Source organism: Quercus lobata, chromosome 9, assembly GCF_001633185.2.
Source record: "Quercus lobata isolate SW786 chromosome 9, ValleyOak3.0 Primary Assembly, whole genome shotgun sequence".
Taxonomy (NCBI): Eukaryota; Viridiplantae; Streptophyta; class Magnoliopsida; order Fagales; family Fagaceae; genus Quercus; species Quercus lobata.
In genome coordinates, this window is record NC_044912.1 from 16542249 (window position 1) to 16561377 (window position 19129).

General features: G+C 34.4%; 1 protein-coding gene across 1 annotated transcript; it reads left to right on the forward strand.

The window, feature by feature from the left end:
* Positions 1 to 30: 30 nt before the first annotated feature.
* Positions 31 to 9452, forward strand: LOC115961308 (disease resistance-like protein DSC1). Its single transcript, XM_031080307.1, has 6 exons — positions 31 to 582; positions 1132 to 1404; positions 1501 to 2235; positions 2339 to 3296; positions 7021 to 8547; positions 8819 to 9452. Exons 1-4 carry the CDS (start codon positions 31 to 33, stop codon positions 2996 to 2998), a joined length of 2220 nt encoding a protein of 739 aa, XP_030936167.1. The 3' UTR covers positions 2999 to 3296; positions 7021 to 8547; positions 8819 to 9452.
* Positions 9453 to 19129: the final 9677 nt, after the last annotated feature.

Here is a 19129-nt window from a genome sequence, read left to right on the forward strand (position 1 = left end):
CATACTTTAAGAATGTAACATTCAACTTACATGGTTAAGGAATTAGGTGATCATGAAGCTCTTGAACTATTTAGTATGCACGCCTTTCAAAAAAATAAACCTGAGGAAGATTATTCAGAACTTACTAATCAAGTTATATGTTATGCCAAGGGCATTCCATTAGCTCTATCAATAATTGGTGCCAATTTGTATGGAAGAAGTGAAATGGAATGGAAAAGCGCATTAGATAAGTATGAAAGGATTCTTGACAAAGATATTCAAAATGTACTCCAAGTAAGTTATCAAGGATTGGATGAAACGGAACAAAATATTTTTCTCGATCTTGCATGTTTCTTCAAGGGTCTTTCCAAGGATTATGTTGTGGATATACTAAATTCTTGCGATCTATACCCAGTTATTGGTATTCAAAAACTTATTGATAAGTGCCTTATAAATGTTGATCAATTTTACAAATTATGGATGCATGACTTGCTACAACAAATGGGTAGAGAGATTGTCCAACAGGAATCACAGCAAAAACCTGAACTACGTAGTAGACTATGGTATTATAAGGATGTTTTTGAAGTACTAACGGAAAATAAGGTATAACTTGGTCTCATTCAAATTTTCCCTTTTCTTTATTGGGAAAATTTAATGGCTTTTTATTTTTGGTTATTCAAGTTTGTCAACAAGGTTTATTAAATAAAAAAGATACTCAGTGTTGTCGAGTCATCCCATATCGGTAAGGTGTGATATTGAAAAAGGGTTTATCATTTGCTCCACGACTGCTGCATGCAGTTTTAGTATTGGCGTGTGAGTGTATTCCCTTATCTCATCCTCCTTCTCCTATATGTATGTGTGTGTGTGTGTGTGTGTGTATGTGTGTTTATCAAATAAAAAAGATACTTAGTGTTGTCGAGTCGACCCACATCGGTAAGGTGTGATATTGAGAAGGGGTTTATCACTTGCTCCGCGACACTAACTGCCGCATGCAGTTTTGGTGTTGGCATGTGAGTGTATTCCCTTATCTCATTCCCCTTCCCCTATATATGTGTGTGTGTGTGTGTTTATCAAAAAAAAAAAAAAATAATTATTATATTTTTCGTGAATTCTTTTGTATGATGTAATTCACTAAATGTTTTATCTAATCAGGGATCAGACAACATTCGAGGCATGATAATAGTCTCACCTGAACCGACAAAGTTGCAACTAGAAGCTAATTGTTTTAAAAAGATGAAAAATCTCAAGTTCCTTATGGTTGGTAATGTAGATATTTGCAGGGGTCTTGAATATCTCCCTAATGGATTAAGGGTTCTTGATTGGCTGGGGTTTCCTTTATCCTCCTTACCATCCAATTTTCATCCTCAAAAACTCGTTGCACTCAATATGCCACAAAGTCAGATTATATTAGACAAGCTTTTCAAGGTATAGCCATTTTTATTTATTTATATATTATTATAACTTTATTAATCTGTATTTTAACATTTATTGAATTTAAATTTTGATTTTATTTTTCTACAGAGGATACAAAGTAAAAGCTTGACACATATGAATTTTCGTAATTGTCAATACATTAGGAAATTACCGGACTTATTGAGTGCAACCCCAAATGTAAAGAAATTGGATCTCCGTGATTGTAGAAAATTAGTCAAGATTCATGACTCTATTGGATATCTTGATAAGCTTGAAAGCTGGGACCTTTGGGGTTGCTTTGAACTTCAAATTCTTCCAAGTTGCTTTGTGATGAAATCTCTTAAAATTTTAAGTCTTTTTCATTGCAAAAGGGTTAGGAGGTTCCCCCATATTTCACAAGGAATGGAAAATTTAAAGTACCTAAATATAGCACACACTGCCATTACAGAGCTTCCACCATCAATTGGTAATCTCACTGGGCTTAAGCGATTAGATATAGGTTCCTACTATTCATGTCAACTTCCAATTAGCATTTATGAATTGCAACATCTTCGCATACTCTGGCTTTGTGGTAATGTCCAATTTCCAAAGAGTGTGGGAAATGGTAGACAAGCACGGTGCAATTTTCTAAAAAAGTTGACTTCTTGTTTCACCCACATAGAGAAAAGTAAAGATTTGAACATCCGAGAAAGCATTATCAAATTCAATATATTACAGGGGCTTCTAATTAGGGATTCCAAGTTCCTTAAAAAAATTCCAAAGCTTCCAGAAGGTATAAGAAGAATAGATGCAAAAAACTGCATTTCGTTGAATTCAGAATCATTAAGAAAATTAATCCTTCAGGTACCTCCTTTTAAAGTAATATAATAGAAACAATTTTGGTTAACTTTGCAAATACATTTAGTAGATTTGCTAAACATCAATTTCTCAAAATTTCGAATTGCAGTTTGGAAGAAAGTTAGGCCTTCCACAAGATATGAAATGTTTAGGTGTGAAAGGGACCGTATTAATGGATTTGCATTCACATCGCAAATTATCGCATAAGATTGATTTCTTTTCCCAAGTCTCCCGCTCCCAGTTTGACGTAATGAAAGGTGAGTCCTTTCCCAGTCTAGATGCTCATCTGATGATTGATTTTGGAGAGAGATATGATATTAGAGTACCAGGAAAGAAGATTCCAAAGTGGTTTAACCATAAAAGTACAGAGAGTTCCATATTATTCAGAGTTGGTCCTGAATTTCCCACATTTGCTCTTTGTGTTGTTTTTCATTTAGTTCCATTGAAGGACAATTTTGCTAATAATGATAAATATGGTTCTGTTCATGATGATATAATCAGTTGGGTTTGTGATCTTAGAATTTTCATCAATGGTCATAAGCAACCTTTGATTGAGCGGGCGTTCTTTCCGCATCTGAAGTGTGATCATCTGTGGTTTTACGGTGAGCCTCACGGCCAATTACAGAGGAAATTCAAAGACTTGATGCAAGGAGATCAGAATCATGTTGAGATTTCATGTAAAATCTCTCATTGGACAAGTGAATCTGGAAAATTTGCTCCTATGATTGCAAGGATGGGGGTACATGTGGAATGCATTTGTTCTCCTTAGAATTTTGTTATTATCCAAGACAACTCTCAAAATGCTGATGACTCTGAAGACACTATGCTCACACCTTTTCTACCTCCTTGCTCCACTTCTAATGGTTCACATACGAATCTTGGGTGTCTCAACGGACTCAGACACAAAAACCCTAATAACACTAGGTGACGACATCTAATTCAAGGCTTCCAATGGATATAGCAAGTTGGTTCGACTAAAATTTGGGTATTGACTCAGCAAATGGTAATGGGTTTAAGTTGGTTTCTTCTTCAATAGCCCATACCTATCTAAAAGTAAATATTCCCAGGTATCATTTTTACTTTGAAACAATTTTCCATTGTGTCATCTTTATTTGATTTTTTAATGATGTTAAATGCCAGAGTATGTCTCACTGTTTGCATTGTTTGATTTGCATCTTTGGGGGACTTTGGCACTTCCCATTCTCTTTCTCTAAATTAATGGGCTTTTTCATACAGGGTAATAATTCAGAGAAAGAGGATGGGAAGTGACAAACCCCCAATGAGAAAGCAAGATCGATGATCATATTGTTGTTGAATTCTTTTTCTTGTAATGTTAAAAGAGATTTCAATCTTATCCAAGAGAAAAGCATTTAATTTATCTAGTTAATGGACAAGTAAAGTCCAAAGGCCTATACTTTTTTAGACTCACAAATCAACATCGTATTGGCTATTGTCAAGAGATTACTTGTAATGATTAGAATTATTGATTTTATTAGTTAAGCATATTAGTTATGAGGTTTTGGAGGGGCTCAATGGTATTAGTTCTGAAAAAGATAGCTTGAGTGAAAGTTGCTGGAAAGTAAAAGTTTAATTGATGAAATGGTATATTATCTTTAGAAATAATATTTTTTTTGAGTTGTTGAATGCCGGTGTATGTTTCCCTCTTTAGTTTTATTGTTTGATTTGCATCTTTGTCACATCTCACTCTCTTTCACTAAATTTACACACTCATTAATAAAGAGGTTCCAGGCCAACTTGAAGGATATAATAATGCAAAAAAAGAACAGAACTAATGAAAGAAATTAATAATTTGATCTGTTTCTGAGTTCTGTTTCTTTTAATGGCCTAGAAGTTTCCAAAATGCTTCTAGAAAAAAGCATTAAGTTGTGCAACTTAATGGACAAGTGAGGTTAAATGAATATAATATTTTATATTGATGATGATCAACATGTACTTGGTCATACACAAGAGATTACTTGTATTGAGTTGGATTTATTGGCGTAATTAGTTAAGCATATTTTCTATGGGACTATGAAGGCTGCCAGATTTGGCAGAAGTAAGCATTTAACTAGGGGTAACTTAAAATTTTAGGCATAGCTTTTTCTCCCTTCAAAAAAGCGGGAAAATAATGGTTCTTATTTTCTTTGACTATTTTATGATTTGAATTGTCTCAACATGCATATGAATTGGATGATTGTGATTGTAATGGGTTTCAATTTTTCTTGCCTTAATGCTATGATCACCTGCCTAGACTTCTGCATGGTAGAGAGCAATTTTCCAATGCAGCAATTGCCCAACCTCCTCTAGTCCCTCATCACAGTGGGTGTCTTTCCTTGACATCTGATTCAAGGCTTCTAATGGATATACCAAATGGAACTATTATTACATTGAAACTATTTTCCTATGCATCATCTTCATTTGGTTTATTTTACTTTGTTGAAGGCTAGAGTATGTCTCCCTTTTTTGTGCTGTTTGATTTGCATATTTGGGAGTATTTTTCACTTCCTATTCTCTTTCTCTAAATTAACGGGCTCTTTCATGTGGGATACTAATTCAATTTGAAAGGCCATTTATGCAAAGAAAAAGCAGAAATGATGCTCATTTTATTTGTTTTTGAATTTAATTTCTTGTTAATTTGTAATGGCAAAAGAGACTTCAAAATTATTTGAGGAAAAGAATTAAATTGTCCAGTTAATGGACCACTAAAGTCAGAAGGCCTATGCTCTTTCAGACTCACATAGATACACATCTAATTGGCCATTGTGAAGAGATTACTTGTAATGATTAGAATTGTAGGTTTTAATTAGTTTAGCATATTGTTATGGTGTTTTTAAAGGGCCGAGTGGTATTAGCTCTAAAATAAATAGCTTAAGTGAATGTTGCTAGAAATTTAAGTTTTAATGGATGGAATTTCATGGTGCCATAAATTTTCAGCTAGAAGACTTAGTTCAACCACAATGCACTGTGTATTATGGAAAATAAAAAAATATACAGATTCAACCAACCAAAAAGAAAAATTTAGAAGTTGGAACAAGAGTGAATCCTTGATCTTAAATTTTCAGTTTGTATATTCTACTGATAAATTCACTGCCTGTTAAATTTGGTGCAATTTTAAAGTTGTTTGAGAGTAAAACAATTTTACAAAGTGATCAGGTTTGTTGGATTTGGCAGAGCTAAGTATTTTAACTAGGAAGTGACTTTAACTCAAGAATAGATTTTGCTCCCTTCAAAAAATGGGGCGAAATAATGGTTCTTACTTTATTTGAATAGTTTATGATCTTAATGGTCTTAAAATACAGTTGAATTGGATGATTGCGATAAAAGATGGATTTGAATTTGTTTTGGTATCTGTGGCCTTAATGCTATGATCGCCTGCCTAGACTTCAACATGGTAGAAAGGCATTTCCCAATGCTGATTTCCCTCCAGGTGTTTGTGTGAAGTTGATTAGTAGTTATTTTTATCTAGGTTCTATTTTAAGTACAACTTGCTGGGACATAATAATTCTATATCATCATCTTTGTTTGAGGAAAATCCTGTATCATTATCTGTTAGATGAATTATGTTCTTGCATTTACATGATAAATATTTAAATAACTTTGTAATAGTGTTTCTACATAGTGAGACATCTTATGCATGGATTGGTCTTTTGGTATTTGGACATGGACATGTTTTTACTATCTGCTTAAGATGTTTGCCTTAGAACTCATGGCTGCACCCTTTCATTTTATTCAAACTTTGCAGTCTCAGAACTATCTATTTTTTCTAGCTCTGGTTTAAGACTTGATTTGATGAATGAGTGAAGTAATATGATAGTGGCATACTGGTGTTTGTGGAGGAGCTTTAAGGAGTGGGTAAGGCCGTATTTGGGGGAGCCATTCACTTCTAGGTAGGTTGATTGTAATTCTTTTTGGACCCTGATTTGTTATACAGATTAGAGTCTATCACCTTACATGAATTCTAACAAATTATTGTTTAAGATTGTTAGTTATTTTTGTTGGAGGTTGGCTTTGGAATTTCTAGGCTCCCAGATTTGCTAGATCCACATTTTGCTATCCGAGTTGCATGTCCTTTTTATTTTGTGGGGAGTGGTAATCTGGTTGAGAAGAGTTCTTATTGATATTTGTGGTAGCTTGGATCTCAATTGGCATATAATTTTGGTTGGAGATGTATGATTTCATAATTTGTAATCCTTGTTCTTGTTTATAGAGCTCTAAATGTGTTTGAATAGATTTTAGTATTTATTGTTTTACATTCCATGGACAGATTATATATTTTGAAGGAAGAAAATTGTTCTTGAGAAGTTTCACACAAGTGTGTAATCCTTGATGGAAAGGAAATGCCTTTGAAAAATTTCATACAAATAAGAGATTCAAACTTAGGTGATGTATGGCAGTTTAATTGTCCCTTTTAATTTGTAATACCAACTAGTTTTTGTAATAATTGGAATGGATGTAAATTTAGAAAAGTTTTTTGGGTGACTGAGGTGAATAAAGTAACATTTTCTGGTTTTCTAGAAAATTCTTTCAGGTAGTGTTGTAGGGCCTTATTTTGGGAATAAAATATGTGAGGAGGAGCCTCTTTTCAAGATATGTTTTCCATTGTTGGGAATAAGAGTGCAATGTCAAGCAGGAATTAGAGCACAATAGTAGCTAGTAATATGGGAATAGTGATGCAGTGGTACTTGAGATACATGGATTTTGATTTAAATTTGGAGTCTGGATGTCCTCTTTTGTTTTTTGTTTTATGCGTAGGGGCATGACATGGTGTACTTCTATTTGTATTTGTTTCAGATTTGGCTGGTCAAATTGGACTTCTGCTTGTGTCTCCACTGTCATATTCTTAGATCCTGCTAACAAATTTCCCACAGGCTTCTTCAGCATTATGCAGATTTCCAATAGGGATCCTGTAGCCCTTCTCTTCAACTTTTTGGTTATGAAGATGCTGAAAGAGTGATTGCAAGAACAGCAAGAGGCATTCTTATAATGTTTCAGGTGGAGATGTACTACAAGGTTTCACACTTCATTATATATGATCCCATCATCCTCTATTGGAGATGTACTACTGAGCTAAGCTATCTTAGTTTTCTGCTTCTTTGCTTTGAGAGATTTCTGAATTAAACATGAATATGGGTTCAAGTTAATTGGTTTGAGCAGATGTTGAATCGGCAGGTGTTCTGCACTGTAAGGCAGGTTCTCTTCCCATGCCATATTGAGTTAGATCTAATATTTTCATATTTGGAACCCAGAAAAAAAAAACCCTTATTTTATTTAATAGATTTTCTTGTCCTGCCTAACTTAGGCTTCTAGGAAGGGGTGCCCTGTCTCAGATCCAATTTTTTTCATCCTGATTTATTCCCTTTTATATGTTCTTGTTATGAGGCTTTAATTATTTTTATTTGCAAATGAATTTGCAATCATGTTAGCAAGTCAGTGATAAGGAAGGTGGTGGAGCCCTGTCTTAGATCCATTTGTAACCTTGCATTAAGTTAAGATGTAGTTGTATCCGCTTCTATGAACTCCATTGTACCCAAAACAGATCTTTGTTCTTTTGCAATAGCTATGTGATATCCTCTTCATTCCTATTTCTTGTAGTTAAATATTAGGCCAGACATGATCATAATTAAAAGATCTTTTTTGTGTGCTAATTACCTTTGATTCTGTACTTAAATTGATTGTATCTTTTTTTGCATTAAGTTATATTTGGCTTTTAAGCAGTTCTCAATACAATGGTTTTTTTGCAACGTCAAGAGTCGTATTTCGATTCAGTTCTGGCAAGGATTATTAGCACGACTTACCGAAATTTTTTTAGAAGGGTTATATGTTGAGGATATTATAAGAGGTGCATACAATATTCTTGTACTTTTGTTTTTCTGGTGTCACTAAGAATGAAAGACAGCTGCTGTGACACTAAGTGCACAAATATAGGCAATTATTTCATTTGTTTCTTAATAGATGGCATTTGAGGAAAGACAGATAGCACTTATTTGAAGACTTTGCAAAATGATTTTAAACTGTTGGGGAAATTTTTTAGCTTTGCAGATTATGTTGGTGTGGTTGTAGAGGAGGAGGGGGGGTGGGGTTAAAGATAGAGGAGGAGAAAGCAGCACAAAGTTCAAGTCATTAAACTAACTTGCATAACTTGTATGTATATATTGGTGGGGTTATTGTAGGTGAAGTGGATGACCTCCATTGCCAATAGTGAGCTTGATGAAAGAGTATACGGGCATCATGGATCTCCTCAATTAGAATGGCTTAGCTTGGGATGAAATTTGCAAAACAGTAGTGGCTGATGTTGAGCTTTGGGTAGCTAATATCAAGGTGCCATTCTATCTCATTAGTGATGTTGCTAGGATAATGGGGTCTCCCATTTCATTTCCTCTAGTTATCATTAAAGAGCACCCCAAAGCATGGTGTGTGTAGAGTTGTATTTTTTCCCCCTTTGATGAAATGACATTACTAATTTCTTCATCAAGTAAATTGAGTGTTTTTGGGTAACATGGAATGAAGCACGATCATATAAATTCTATAATATTCAATTAATTGGATAATTTTGAGTAACTTTCATTCATTTAAAAGTGACACTTTGCAGGATCATCCGGATGCAACTGCATACCAAGATAGGATCTCATATTTGTGATTTGTGCTTCATTAATGTTAATGAAAGTTAGGATGGAAGATCAAGTTGTTTGGACAAGAAAATGGAGGTCAACAATAATGCCTTTCTGATGGGATCAATGATATCTTGGGATATGCAATATCCAACTAGAGAGTTTGAAATATCTTATCAGAGGAAAAAACAGAAAGTCTGTAACTTCTTAAGCCTCAGCATGTTCTCGAAAAGTTCAGAGAACATCTATGAAGATATACAAGAAGCAGTTGACGAAAAGCCATGAGTAGTCAAAACTGATTTGGGTACTGGGTACTGAGAAGGACAAAGACTACAATTCAATAGAATGTATTGTCACAACACTTTAAATTGTTCCTGAGATAGATAAGAAGCTCTCTTTGGAGGCTTGTGAAATTTTTGAAGATGAGAGAATGGCCAAGAATTTTGCAGTGAGGAAATGGATACTGAGAAAGCTTTGACAGTGCATATATTCTGTTTGTCAGTTTGGAATTTAATTTAGGTATGGTTCCAAAGTTTTGTCAATGTAATGTTATTTTATCAATACAATTTTCTGCATGATTCCATTGACATAGTCAAATTATTTTCAAGTGCTGAAGGTTTTGATTGAAGTCCAAGTTGATTTTGTTGGGAGCACCTGCATGGTGATGTATACTCAAATTATTCTCTATTCTTGAAAAAACTGACCAAATTTTTTTTTAGTTATCACAATCCTTCTCTGGACTTGAGAGTTGAGATAACCCTAGAAGACTTAAGTTATCGAACGTACTTTCAATTACTCTTATAGTGATTTACTTTTAGAGCATCTTGTATCTATATATTTTAAAAATAAAAATTAGTTGCATCTCTTTCTGGGTTAAAGTCAAATTTTTTTAGTGTTTTGGGCTTATGTTTATAAACTTTAACTATCAAGATATAAGTTACCTATTCTTCTTTTCTTACATACTATCTAATTGGTGGGTTTGGGCTTATGTTTGTAAATTTCATCTACTCATCTCCTTTATTATAAGCAAAATTCATGCTAAAATGGCAAAGAGGGTGTTGTTTGCACCCAATACATATATAACCTGTTTGGCATTTCTGCTGTATAGAATAGGGCTAAGAAACAACAACCCAATCAATTTATCCTTGTGGCCTAATATAGTAATATGTCACAAGTTGTCTCTCTTCTTCTTCTTCTTCTTCTTCTTCTTCTTCTTCTTCTTTTTTTTTTTTTTTAATTGGTATATCGCTTGTTATCAAGGATGTAAAAAATTAGATCTAAGTTCAATAAAAACATTGTGATATTTGCAGTGTAAAATCGAGTAGTAGACATGATGCCTGTGGATTGGATGCTAGAGCCTACAAGTACTAGTAAGAGTATTAGCATTGCAGTAGTCAATTGACTATGGATTGGATATGGAATTGGTAGTAGCTAGTCATGGCGTTGTGGTTGTGGCCGTGTGGGTAGCGGCATGGGCAAAGGTGTACGGTGCAGTTTGGCATAGTGGGTTGACGTGTGCATTGACAAAGACAAAGTGAGGGAAAAATGTAAATAGAAAGATTAAAAAAAAAAAAAAAAACCAAGAAAATAATATTTTGATAGAGAAATTGAAAATGAGTTGTTAAACACAAAAAGTGGAGGCTAATTGGATGCTCTTGGTAAATATTAATTATGTTGCATAAAATTGGCGTTGACCTATTCAGAGTGCCCTTAGTCCTTACTTCTTAGCGAATTCATAAATTTTATGTTACAGGTGACCATTCTTCTTACTTCTTAGCGAATTCATAAATTTTATGTTACAGGTGACCATTCTTTCATGTAACATGTGACCTGACCATTCTTTCATCTTATTTCTCATTTCCAAGTTCCAAGCTTTTGTCTTCAGTGCTTGGTGCTTACTGCTTCGTGCTGCCTTTAGTTTCTTTTCTCCTCCTCTTCTTCTTCTTTTGTATTTTCTCTTTCACACCGGCTTCTCTCTTCAGTCTCTTTTCTCTATTTTTTTTTTTCTTTTGTGTTTGAAGGCAGTGATTTTGCTTCTTCTTGAAGATCTAGTGTTTGAACTTTGAAGGCAGTGATTTTGCTTCAAAGAAGGGGGAAAAAAAGGTGCAGTTTTGAATTTCAACATAATTTGCTCATAATTGGTTAAACCGGACAGGTATTCGGTTTTCATAGTTAAACTGGCCGGTCCTAGTTAAACTTGCTTTTTTCCTATTTTTCGGCTTTTAGACATAATCGGACCAGATTGGCACCCGGTTGAACCAGTTGGTCCGGTTTTCAAAACCATGGGTTTATATGGTCGGGTTGTTCAAGAGTACTAACTATGAGGGTTTGTTTTCTTTGTCTGCTTTACATGGTCGGGTTGTTCAAGGGTTAAATTGAATTGAATTTAAAAAATTATAAATTAATAGTGACGTGTAAATTTGTGGAGGTTGTGAAGCTTATGTGACTAATTTGCATGAGGTCAACAAATACTCAACAAGCTTCATTTTTATAGTATATCTAGTGTGTAACCCTGTGCATATATATACTACAATTAAAAACAATCATAATTAAATGGTTTAAATTATACATATTTTTTACAAGAGGTTCAAATCATATGAAAGTTCAATATGTGTATAAAACACCCTTGAACGTTTAGACCCCCAATAACAAAATTACCAATTCAAGCTTTATGACAAACAATAAGTGTGCGGAAAATGAACACAAACTATAAACAGAATTCGTAAACAATCTAAGCCAATTAAAATCACATACACAGCAGAAAATAATAGGCAAAGATTAAGGGAAGAGAGATGCAAACATAAGGACAACACAACGATGTGTTATCGAAGAGGAAATCGAAGCCCTTGGCTTAAAAGCTCTCCGCCGCCCTCCAAGCGGTCAATAATCTACTAGAAAATGTAGTTGGGATACATGAACAGCAATAGACCCTCCAAGCCTAATTTACCCAGTGTACCTAAGCCCTCCAAGCTTCTTGCTCCAACGAGGTTGCGCCGAACCTATTTCTTTTCTAACTTCCCGGATTCCGCTACTTGACTATAGCATCAACCAATGTGAAATTGTTTCCTTCCTAACTGCTTCCCAAAGCACCAAACAGCCCTCTCATAGAAATGAATATGGTGAGAAAAGGTTTTGGTAAAAAGCCTCTCAAGGATTTAACAATAGAGAGGAAGAGAGTTGAGGAATTTGAAGAGTCTCTTGATGAAGATTGGGGATGAATCAATCTTGTTTTTCTCTAGGGTTTCTCTCTCAAAATTCTCTCTGAAAACTCTCATTCTTTCATGGGTATAAGGGGTATTTATACTAGGGTGAGAATGGAATGTGAAGAGTCAGGTTTTTCAAAACAGGGCTGGCTCGCGGCTTGACTGAGTCGTGAGTTCCAGCTGCGAGGTAACTGAACGGCCAGTTGTCCTATTTTATCCTGTAGTGCTCCAGCTAGCATGATACTTCAACTTCTGATATGCCTGGCACGTGTGCAGTTTCTAGCGGCTTGCAGCCGCGAGTCACCCATGAGATCCAGTTGCGAGTCCCTATTTTTCTTGCACACTTTTGAGCATTTCTTCACACTATCTCACTCACTACCCTTACAAGAATCCCACATAAATACAGGGTTACTAATTGCTGAAATACAAGCAAATTTGGCATGGAATAAAGCCAACAAGATGGTTGATAAAATTCAACCTTACAATCTCTCCCTTTGGCTATTCCGTGACAAAACCCTAAAACTGACTCTAGACTTAACATGTGAGTTGGGAACAATTGAACATAACTCACTCATACCTAACTCTAAAAACTGTGAAGCTCTTGAATCATTTGAACATGAATCTCCTAAAACACAATAATACACCATGATCATTGTATGCAGAAAAGCATGAAATGCATATGAAGCAGGCATGATGTGATCAAGCAAAGATGAAGTTAAGAAACAAACCATGGCTTGATCAAATAAGCAATCACTACAAGGTAGTGACCACAATGCTCATCCACACTTGGAATGAACATTTGGACATACAAGCTAATAAGATCAATGCAAATCACTTGCATGCCCAACACTCAACCAATGCCCAACACTCAATCAATCATTTGGACTCGCGACTGGATCTTACGGGAGGCTCGCGGCTTGCAAGCCGCCAAAATTTGCAGACGCGCAGAGCATGCAGGGGAGCTGAACAGTCATGCCAGCTGGAGCACTACAGGAAAAAAATTCAGACTGGCCATTCAGATAGCTCGCGGCTTGAACTCACGACTCAGTCAAGTCGCGAGGTCAAGTCGCTAGCCAACCCTGTTTTGGAAAAACTGACTCTTCGCATTCCATTCTCACACCAATATAAATACATCTCATTCCCACAAAATATGAGTGGCCATTCAAAAAAAAAAAAAAAAAAAACCCTAAGAGAGGTTTCTTCAAAACACCCACCCAATTAGAGAGAGCTACTCATTCTTAAAGAGAAGTCTTTGTAGTCTCTTCTCATTCCCTCTCTCATTATTATACCTATTGAGAGGAGATTTCTATCCAAACACTACCCATACCCATTTAGAGTGTTGAGTGTTTTTGGAGTTTTGGGAAGCATTGGAAGATGCCAAGGATGGTGGATGCTATGGATTATAGCGGAATCCGGTAAGTTAGAAAAGAAAAAGGTTCGGTGCAACCTCGTTGGAGCAAGAAGCTTGGAGGGCTTAGGTACATCGGGTAGATTAGGCTTAGAGGGTCTATTGCTGTTCATGTATCCCAACTACATTTTCTAGTGGATTATTGATCACTTGGAGGGCGGCGGAGAGGTTTTACATCGAGGGCTTCGGTTTCCTCTTCGATAACACATCGTGTGTTGTCCTTGTGTTTGCATCTCTCTTCCCTTAATCTTTGCCTTTTATTTTCTGCTGTGGATGTGTTTTTAATTGGCTTAGATTGTTTACCAATTCTGTTTATAGCTTATGTTCATTTTCCGCACACTTAGTGTTTGTCATAAATCTTGAATTGGTTATTTTGTAATTGGGGGTCTAAACGTTCAAGAGTGTTTTATACACTATTTGAACTTTCAATAGTCATTCTTTATGAATAGCTATTCTTTAAAATGAAGAATAAATATTCCTCCCTAAAAGGGTTGTAATTACTATTACTTAGTAGATGTAATAATTTCTAATATTAATATATTTCTAAATAAAAAAACTTTCCATATCCATCTAACAATTATGAAAATAAAAAATCATCAAAAAATAACTAATCTCTCTAAAATTTAAAATATATCATTTTCTAGAGAAATATAATTGTATGAATAAGATATTTCCTAAAATAAATCTTAAGCTTTATTCTAATGTTATAACTCACAACTAAACTAATGAATAAATTTAGTTATTCTATTGCAACACATTTTATTCCCAGTAATAAAGATTACAATTCCTGTTATAATCTACATTTCGTGCACCAAATGTGCCCTTAGGACATGTTGGTAGATTATAATAGACATTGTAATGCAATAGCTATTCAAATGGTTTAACTATTCAATAGTTGGGTTATGTTTTTATTACTGGGAATAGTCATTCCTTATGAATAGCTTTTCTTTCAAAAGAGAAATAAACATTCCTCTCTAAAAAGGTAGTAATAACTTTCTTAGTAGATATAATAATTTTTAAAATTAATATATTTTCAAATAAACAGACTTTCCATATCCACCTAACAATTATGGAAATAAAAAAATCAACAAAAAATAACACATCTCTCTAAAATTTAAAATATATTATTTTCTAGGAAATATAATTGTATGAATAAGAAATTTCCTAAAAGAGATCTTAAGTTTTATGCTAATGTTATAACTCACAACCAAGCTAATGAATAAGTTTAATTATTCTATTAAAACAAATTTTATTCTCGGTAATAAAAATTATCATTCTTGTTGTAATCCAGATTCAATATACCAAACGTGCCCTAGTGATTAGAATTTCAGGCTTATCCTTGCACATTGCAAGTCATATTCTCAACTAAACAACAAAAATCCATTGCTGGCTTAAATGACACCATTAGGAGTATTGGTTACAATAAAAAAAATATTTTAGATCGTACCTAACCTATGGTAGCATATGGCTGTAGTTATTCCATCCGTATATGTATTTTAAACACATGTCGAATGTATACTTGAATCAAGGAACATTAAATTCATCATTGATTCTAGCATAATCAAAGCCTCCAAGGTGTATAAATTGAGTCCTGGTTGCAAAACTTAAAATTCAGTAGAAAAATACAGATTACACATTTTGTTTCATTTTCCAACCAAAGCTCAGCTCATCCATTGACCGCCTTTGACTGTCATTGGTCACTGTTGTCCAGCCACTTCCGGTCATGGTTTTTCTTTGAATAGAGAACTTTCCCAAGTCACACAACCTTGCTCAGTCATTGATTGCCTTCGGTATCCATTTTGCTATTTCATGTTCCCAGGTCACACAACTTGGCACATCACTTATTATTTTTGGGTTCAATCTATGCGAAATTTGCTAACTCACTCATGCATTTCACCACGATGTCAATCTTTGCCCATATTCCTCAATTCGCCGGTGTAGCCATCATCCACTTTTTGGTCACTAGTGCAGTCATTCATAAGCACTATAGCGGTCTTCTAGCAAGCAACCATCTTTGTTGTCCATTGCTATCACTAACATTTTGCACGATTTTATATCTGATCCTATCACTTACAGTCATTTTCAAGGTATCTTCACGAGTTTATATTCCAAATCTAGGACATCGCCTTGATTATGAAGGGGCTACATTAGTGCATCATTCATATTACTTTGATGTATATGTTTTGAATTCAATATTTTAAGTGCTTTTTTTTTTATTGATCTTTTATTTCAATCCTTAACTTCCATTTATTTCTTATGTAGTCCCTCCATCCACCTTTCATCCAATTTGTACCGTTAAATTCACCAAAACATCATAGTTTGGGAAAGTAATAAACTACTTAAACTAATGGCAAGTTTAAGTATATTTTGTATTTAATATTTTTTTTGGATTAATTAGACTCACTCTTGTAAGATTTGTAAAGTTGTAATTTTTAATTATATTTTGTTGGCTTTAATTCCGTATCAAATTTGATTGTATTTAGTCAACCATTTCTCTGTATGCTTGTTAGATTTAATAGAAGGGTTGAGTGCAAGAGTTTGGTAAAGAATTGTAAAAAACAGAGAATTTTGTGACTTGCTCATGACTGGCTTGTGAGTGGACAACCCATAAAAGGTCATGTGAGAAGCACATGCTGGAAGCTAAAGAATCAAGTGTCAAGAGACATGCGACTCATCTCGTGACTGGGACTAACTCGCAAGATGACCCACAAGATGCATTGCTAGGCTGTTTTAATGTGCTTTCCTAATTTCTTTACCTACACTATAAAAAGTGACATTACCCACAAAATTGTGAGGAGAATCTTAAAGAGAAAACCCTAGAAATACACTTGAGAGTTAGAGATTGTAAATCCACAATCATCTACACAATTTCTCTTAGTTTTCCTCTACTCCTACCTCTTCAATTACAAATCCTTGAAAAGTTCTTAACCCAAACACTTACCTTACCTTACCCAATCTTAGTGTTGAGAGTGGTTTTGGTGCATGTGAGAAGTTTTGGAAGAAGCCATCGATTGGCGGATGCAATTTGGAGCTAATTGTGGGATCAGGATAAATAGTGAAAAAAATGACTCAATGAAGTCCGTTGGGTGCTGGAACTCGAAGGGTTCAAATACAGTGGGTAGATTAGGCTTGGAAGGTCCTTTTGATAATCTTGTACTTCAACTTTATTCACTAGTGGATTGTTTTGGCTTGGAGGGCTGCAAAAAGGTTTTTTGCCGAGTACTTCAATTTTCTCTTTGATAACATGTCTCAATGTTATCTCGTTGTTTATATCTCTCTTCCGTTACTCTTTGTGCTTTACATCTGTTGTTTATTGTATATGCTTATGCACTAGAGAGTAGATCTGGTTTTATTGTGTTACACTTACTCTTATTCCTCACTTAGTTAAGTAGGATAAAAGCAGTTTAACAGTTAATTTAAAATTGGAGGTCTAAATAAGCTATAGTATTTTACACTATCGAGCTTTCAAGATTAAGTGATGAATCACTGGCTGAATTATTTAAAATTTTAAGCTTTAAACCACTAAAACACCTTCTTCTTCTTCTATTGTTGTTGTTATTGTTATATTAGTATCTTTATTGATATGTACGTTTAGAACTCAAATCGGTCAGTTACAGAATATTAGCCCTATGTGTCACCTTCCTCGTGTCCCTATATATCAACCTTATCAATGCCACTTATGTACAAATAAGCAACACCAATTAATTGGACTACTATTGACTATGTGAACGATTTCAAGTTGACAAATGACTTGTGTGAATCATGTGGGAGCAGCACTAACGGAACCTACACAATTTACACTAGCACATCATTTTAACAGCAATGATCCAATCAATGGCATTTGCTTCTGCAGATTGCGTGAGAAGACACTCATTTGACATGTATTAATTAATGAGCATATTAGTAGCTACTGTGCAGGTTTTTCCTGTTTTCAGTTGTGAGATGTACCAAGTTATGTTAGGAGTAGTAAGACAAAAACTCTGGGCTCAAACCAAGTTCTGATACCACTATATTCGCTATGAAATAAGTCGGTGCAAAGACTTTGATGAGTTCTAAAATTTTGCAATCAAAACCAAACTTTTCTAAGGGAATATAAACCATTTTCCCTGAACAAGGGGAAGAGAATTATTCAACCAAAGGCGTCCTGGGGTTTGGCAGTAGCTATTGTACGAGTGATCGCTTAATTATCCTAGAATTTATTGCTACGGACTAAGAAATGGGCTAAAAATTTATTCTTTAAGTCCAGTTAACACATTCTTATAGAGAATTTGTTCTTTAAGTCCAGTTAACACATTCTTATAGAGAATTTGTTAATAGATCATTTTTAAAAAGTTTTTATACAACTTTTATGAAAAATATAAAAAAAACAATTAAAAAAAAGTCATTATTTTCTTTTCACATAAAAAGTTTTCAAAAATATTTCTTAAACTAATAGTCTTGGGGCATTCATTAACTTTTTCCTTTCTTCTTTTACTATTTTCAATTCAGTTTAGATTTTTCTAAATACATGAATATTATTTTCAAACATTTAATTCCCCCTCTCTATTATGCAGCCAACAAGAAAACATGCAAGTAAATGACTAAAAAGGACATAAATTTAAAATGCATTATAACATTCAACAAACGTTAAATTTTAACTTTTATCACTATAAATGTACAATTTGTATATGGTCTATAGATAGAATAAGATTTGAATAAAACAATACTACAAAAATTTACTAATGGAGAGAATAGAGTCAGACTTATGAGAAGCCATAAAAAAGTTTTGAATTTGTTATGACTGGTAAGGTTTTCAAGTCTTGAATAAAACTCGAAACACTCCGTATATGGTCATTGAGGTGAAGGTATAAATATTTCTCTCAATGTCAATGATATGTCATTTGTGAGAGAAATGATGAAGAGAGGTTGGTAGAAGGTTCTTCTCTGGGCAAAGACTTTCGCTTTCTCTACAAGGTTGGATTGGATTAAATAAGCTCTTTCAAGGTCTATATACTAATTTTACACTCTCTAGCCCTATCCAACATGCACAGAGTGTGAGTGTTGGCATATATAATAAAGCTAGGAAAGAATTTATCTCAAAAAAAATAGAACATCTTGTCTGCATGCCATTCACGACCAGTCGACTAAGCAAGTTGCGAAGAGGTAGCAACGGGCTTTCTTAGACAGACCTCATTCTTGTATGCCACGTGTCATCTCGTGAGTTGGCAGTTTGCATAAGACAGTTTTGACCACAGTTTGACCAGCTCAAGAACTTTCTACCTAAATACGCTTTAGTCTAGAAAAACACATTAGAATTAGAGAAATAAATACATAAACTTTGTCACTGAATTAAGCCAATAAAACAAGGACTGGGAGAATTGATGCCAGTTAAATGCGGACATAATCACAATTCTATAAAGCTACCAGTACCGTTGCCTAAAAGCTAGGCAAGGGTGGTGCAGTGAGACCAGTGAGATGATCACCGTGAGTTAGGTCCTACTGAGGGCCGGCCTAAGGTATTTTGAGGCCTTAAGTGAAACTCTTAAATGAGGCATTTTTTACTGTTTTTATCTACCTTATATTATTAATTTTATATAAAATATTTTTATTTAAATTTTAATTTTCTTTCTTGTTAAAAAGAATATTTTTCTTTCTTTTTTGAAATATTCTTTTTAATTGATAATAAGTGCAATTATTTCATT

What these genes read in the sequence shown, in the direction of transcription:
- LOC115961308 (XM_031080307.1), top strand. Translation starts at nt 31, where the DNA reads ATGGTTAAGGAATTAGGTGATCATGAAGCTCTTGAACTATTTAGTATG. An exon ending in TATTAGACAAGCTTTTCAAG is followed by an intron (nt 1,405 to 1,500) that starts GTATAGCCATTT and finishes ATTTTTCTACAG; the next exon opens with AGGATACAAAGTAAAAGCTT. An exon ending in TAAGAAAATTAATCCTTCAG is followed by an intron (nt 2,236 to 2,338) that starts GTACCTCCTTTT and finishes TTCGAATTGCAG; the next exon opens with TTTGGAAGAAAGTTAGGCCT.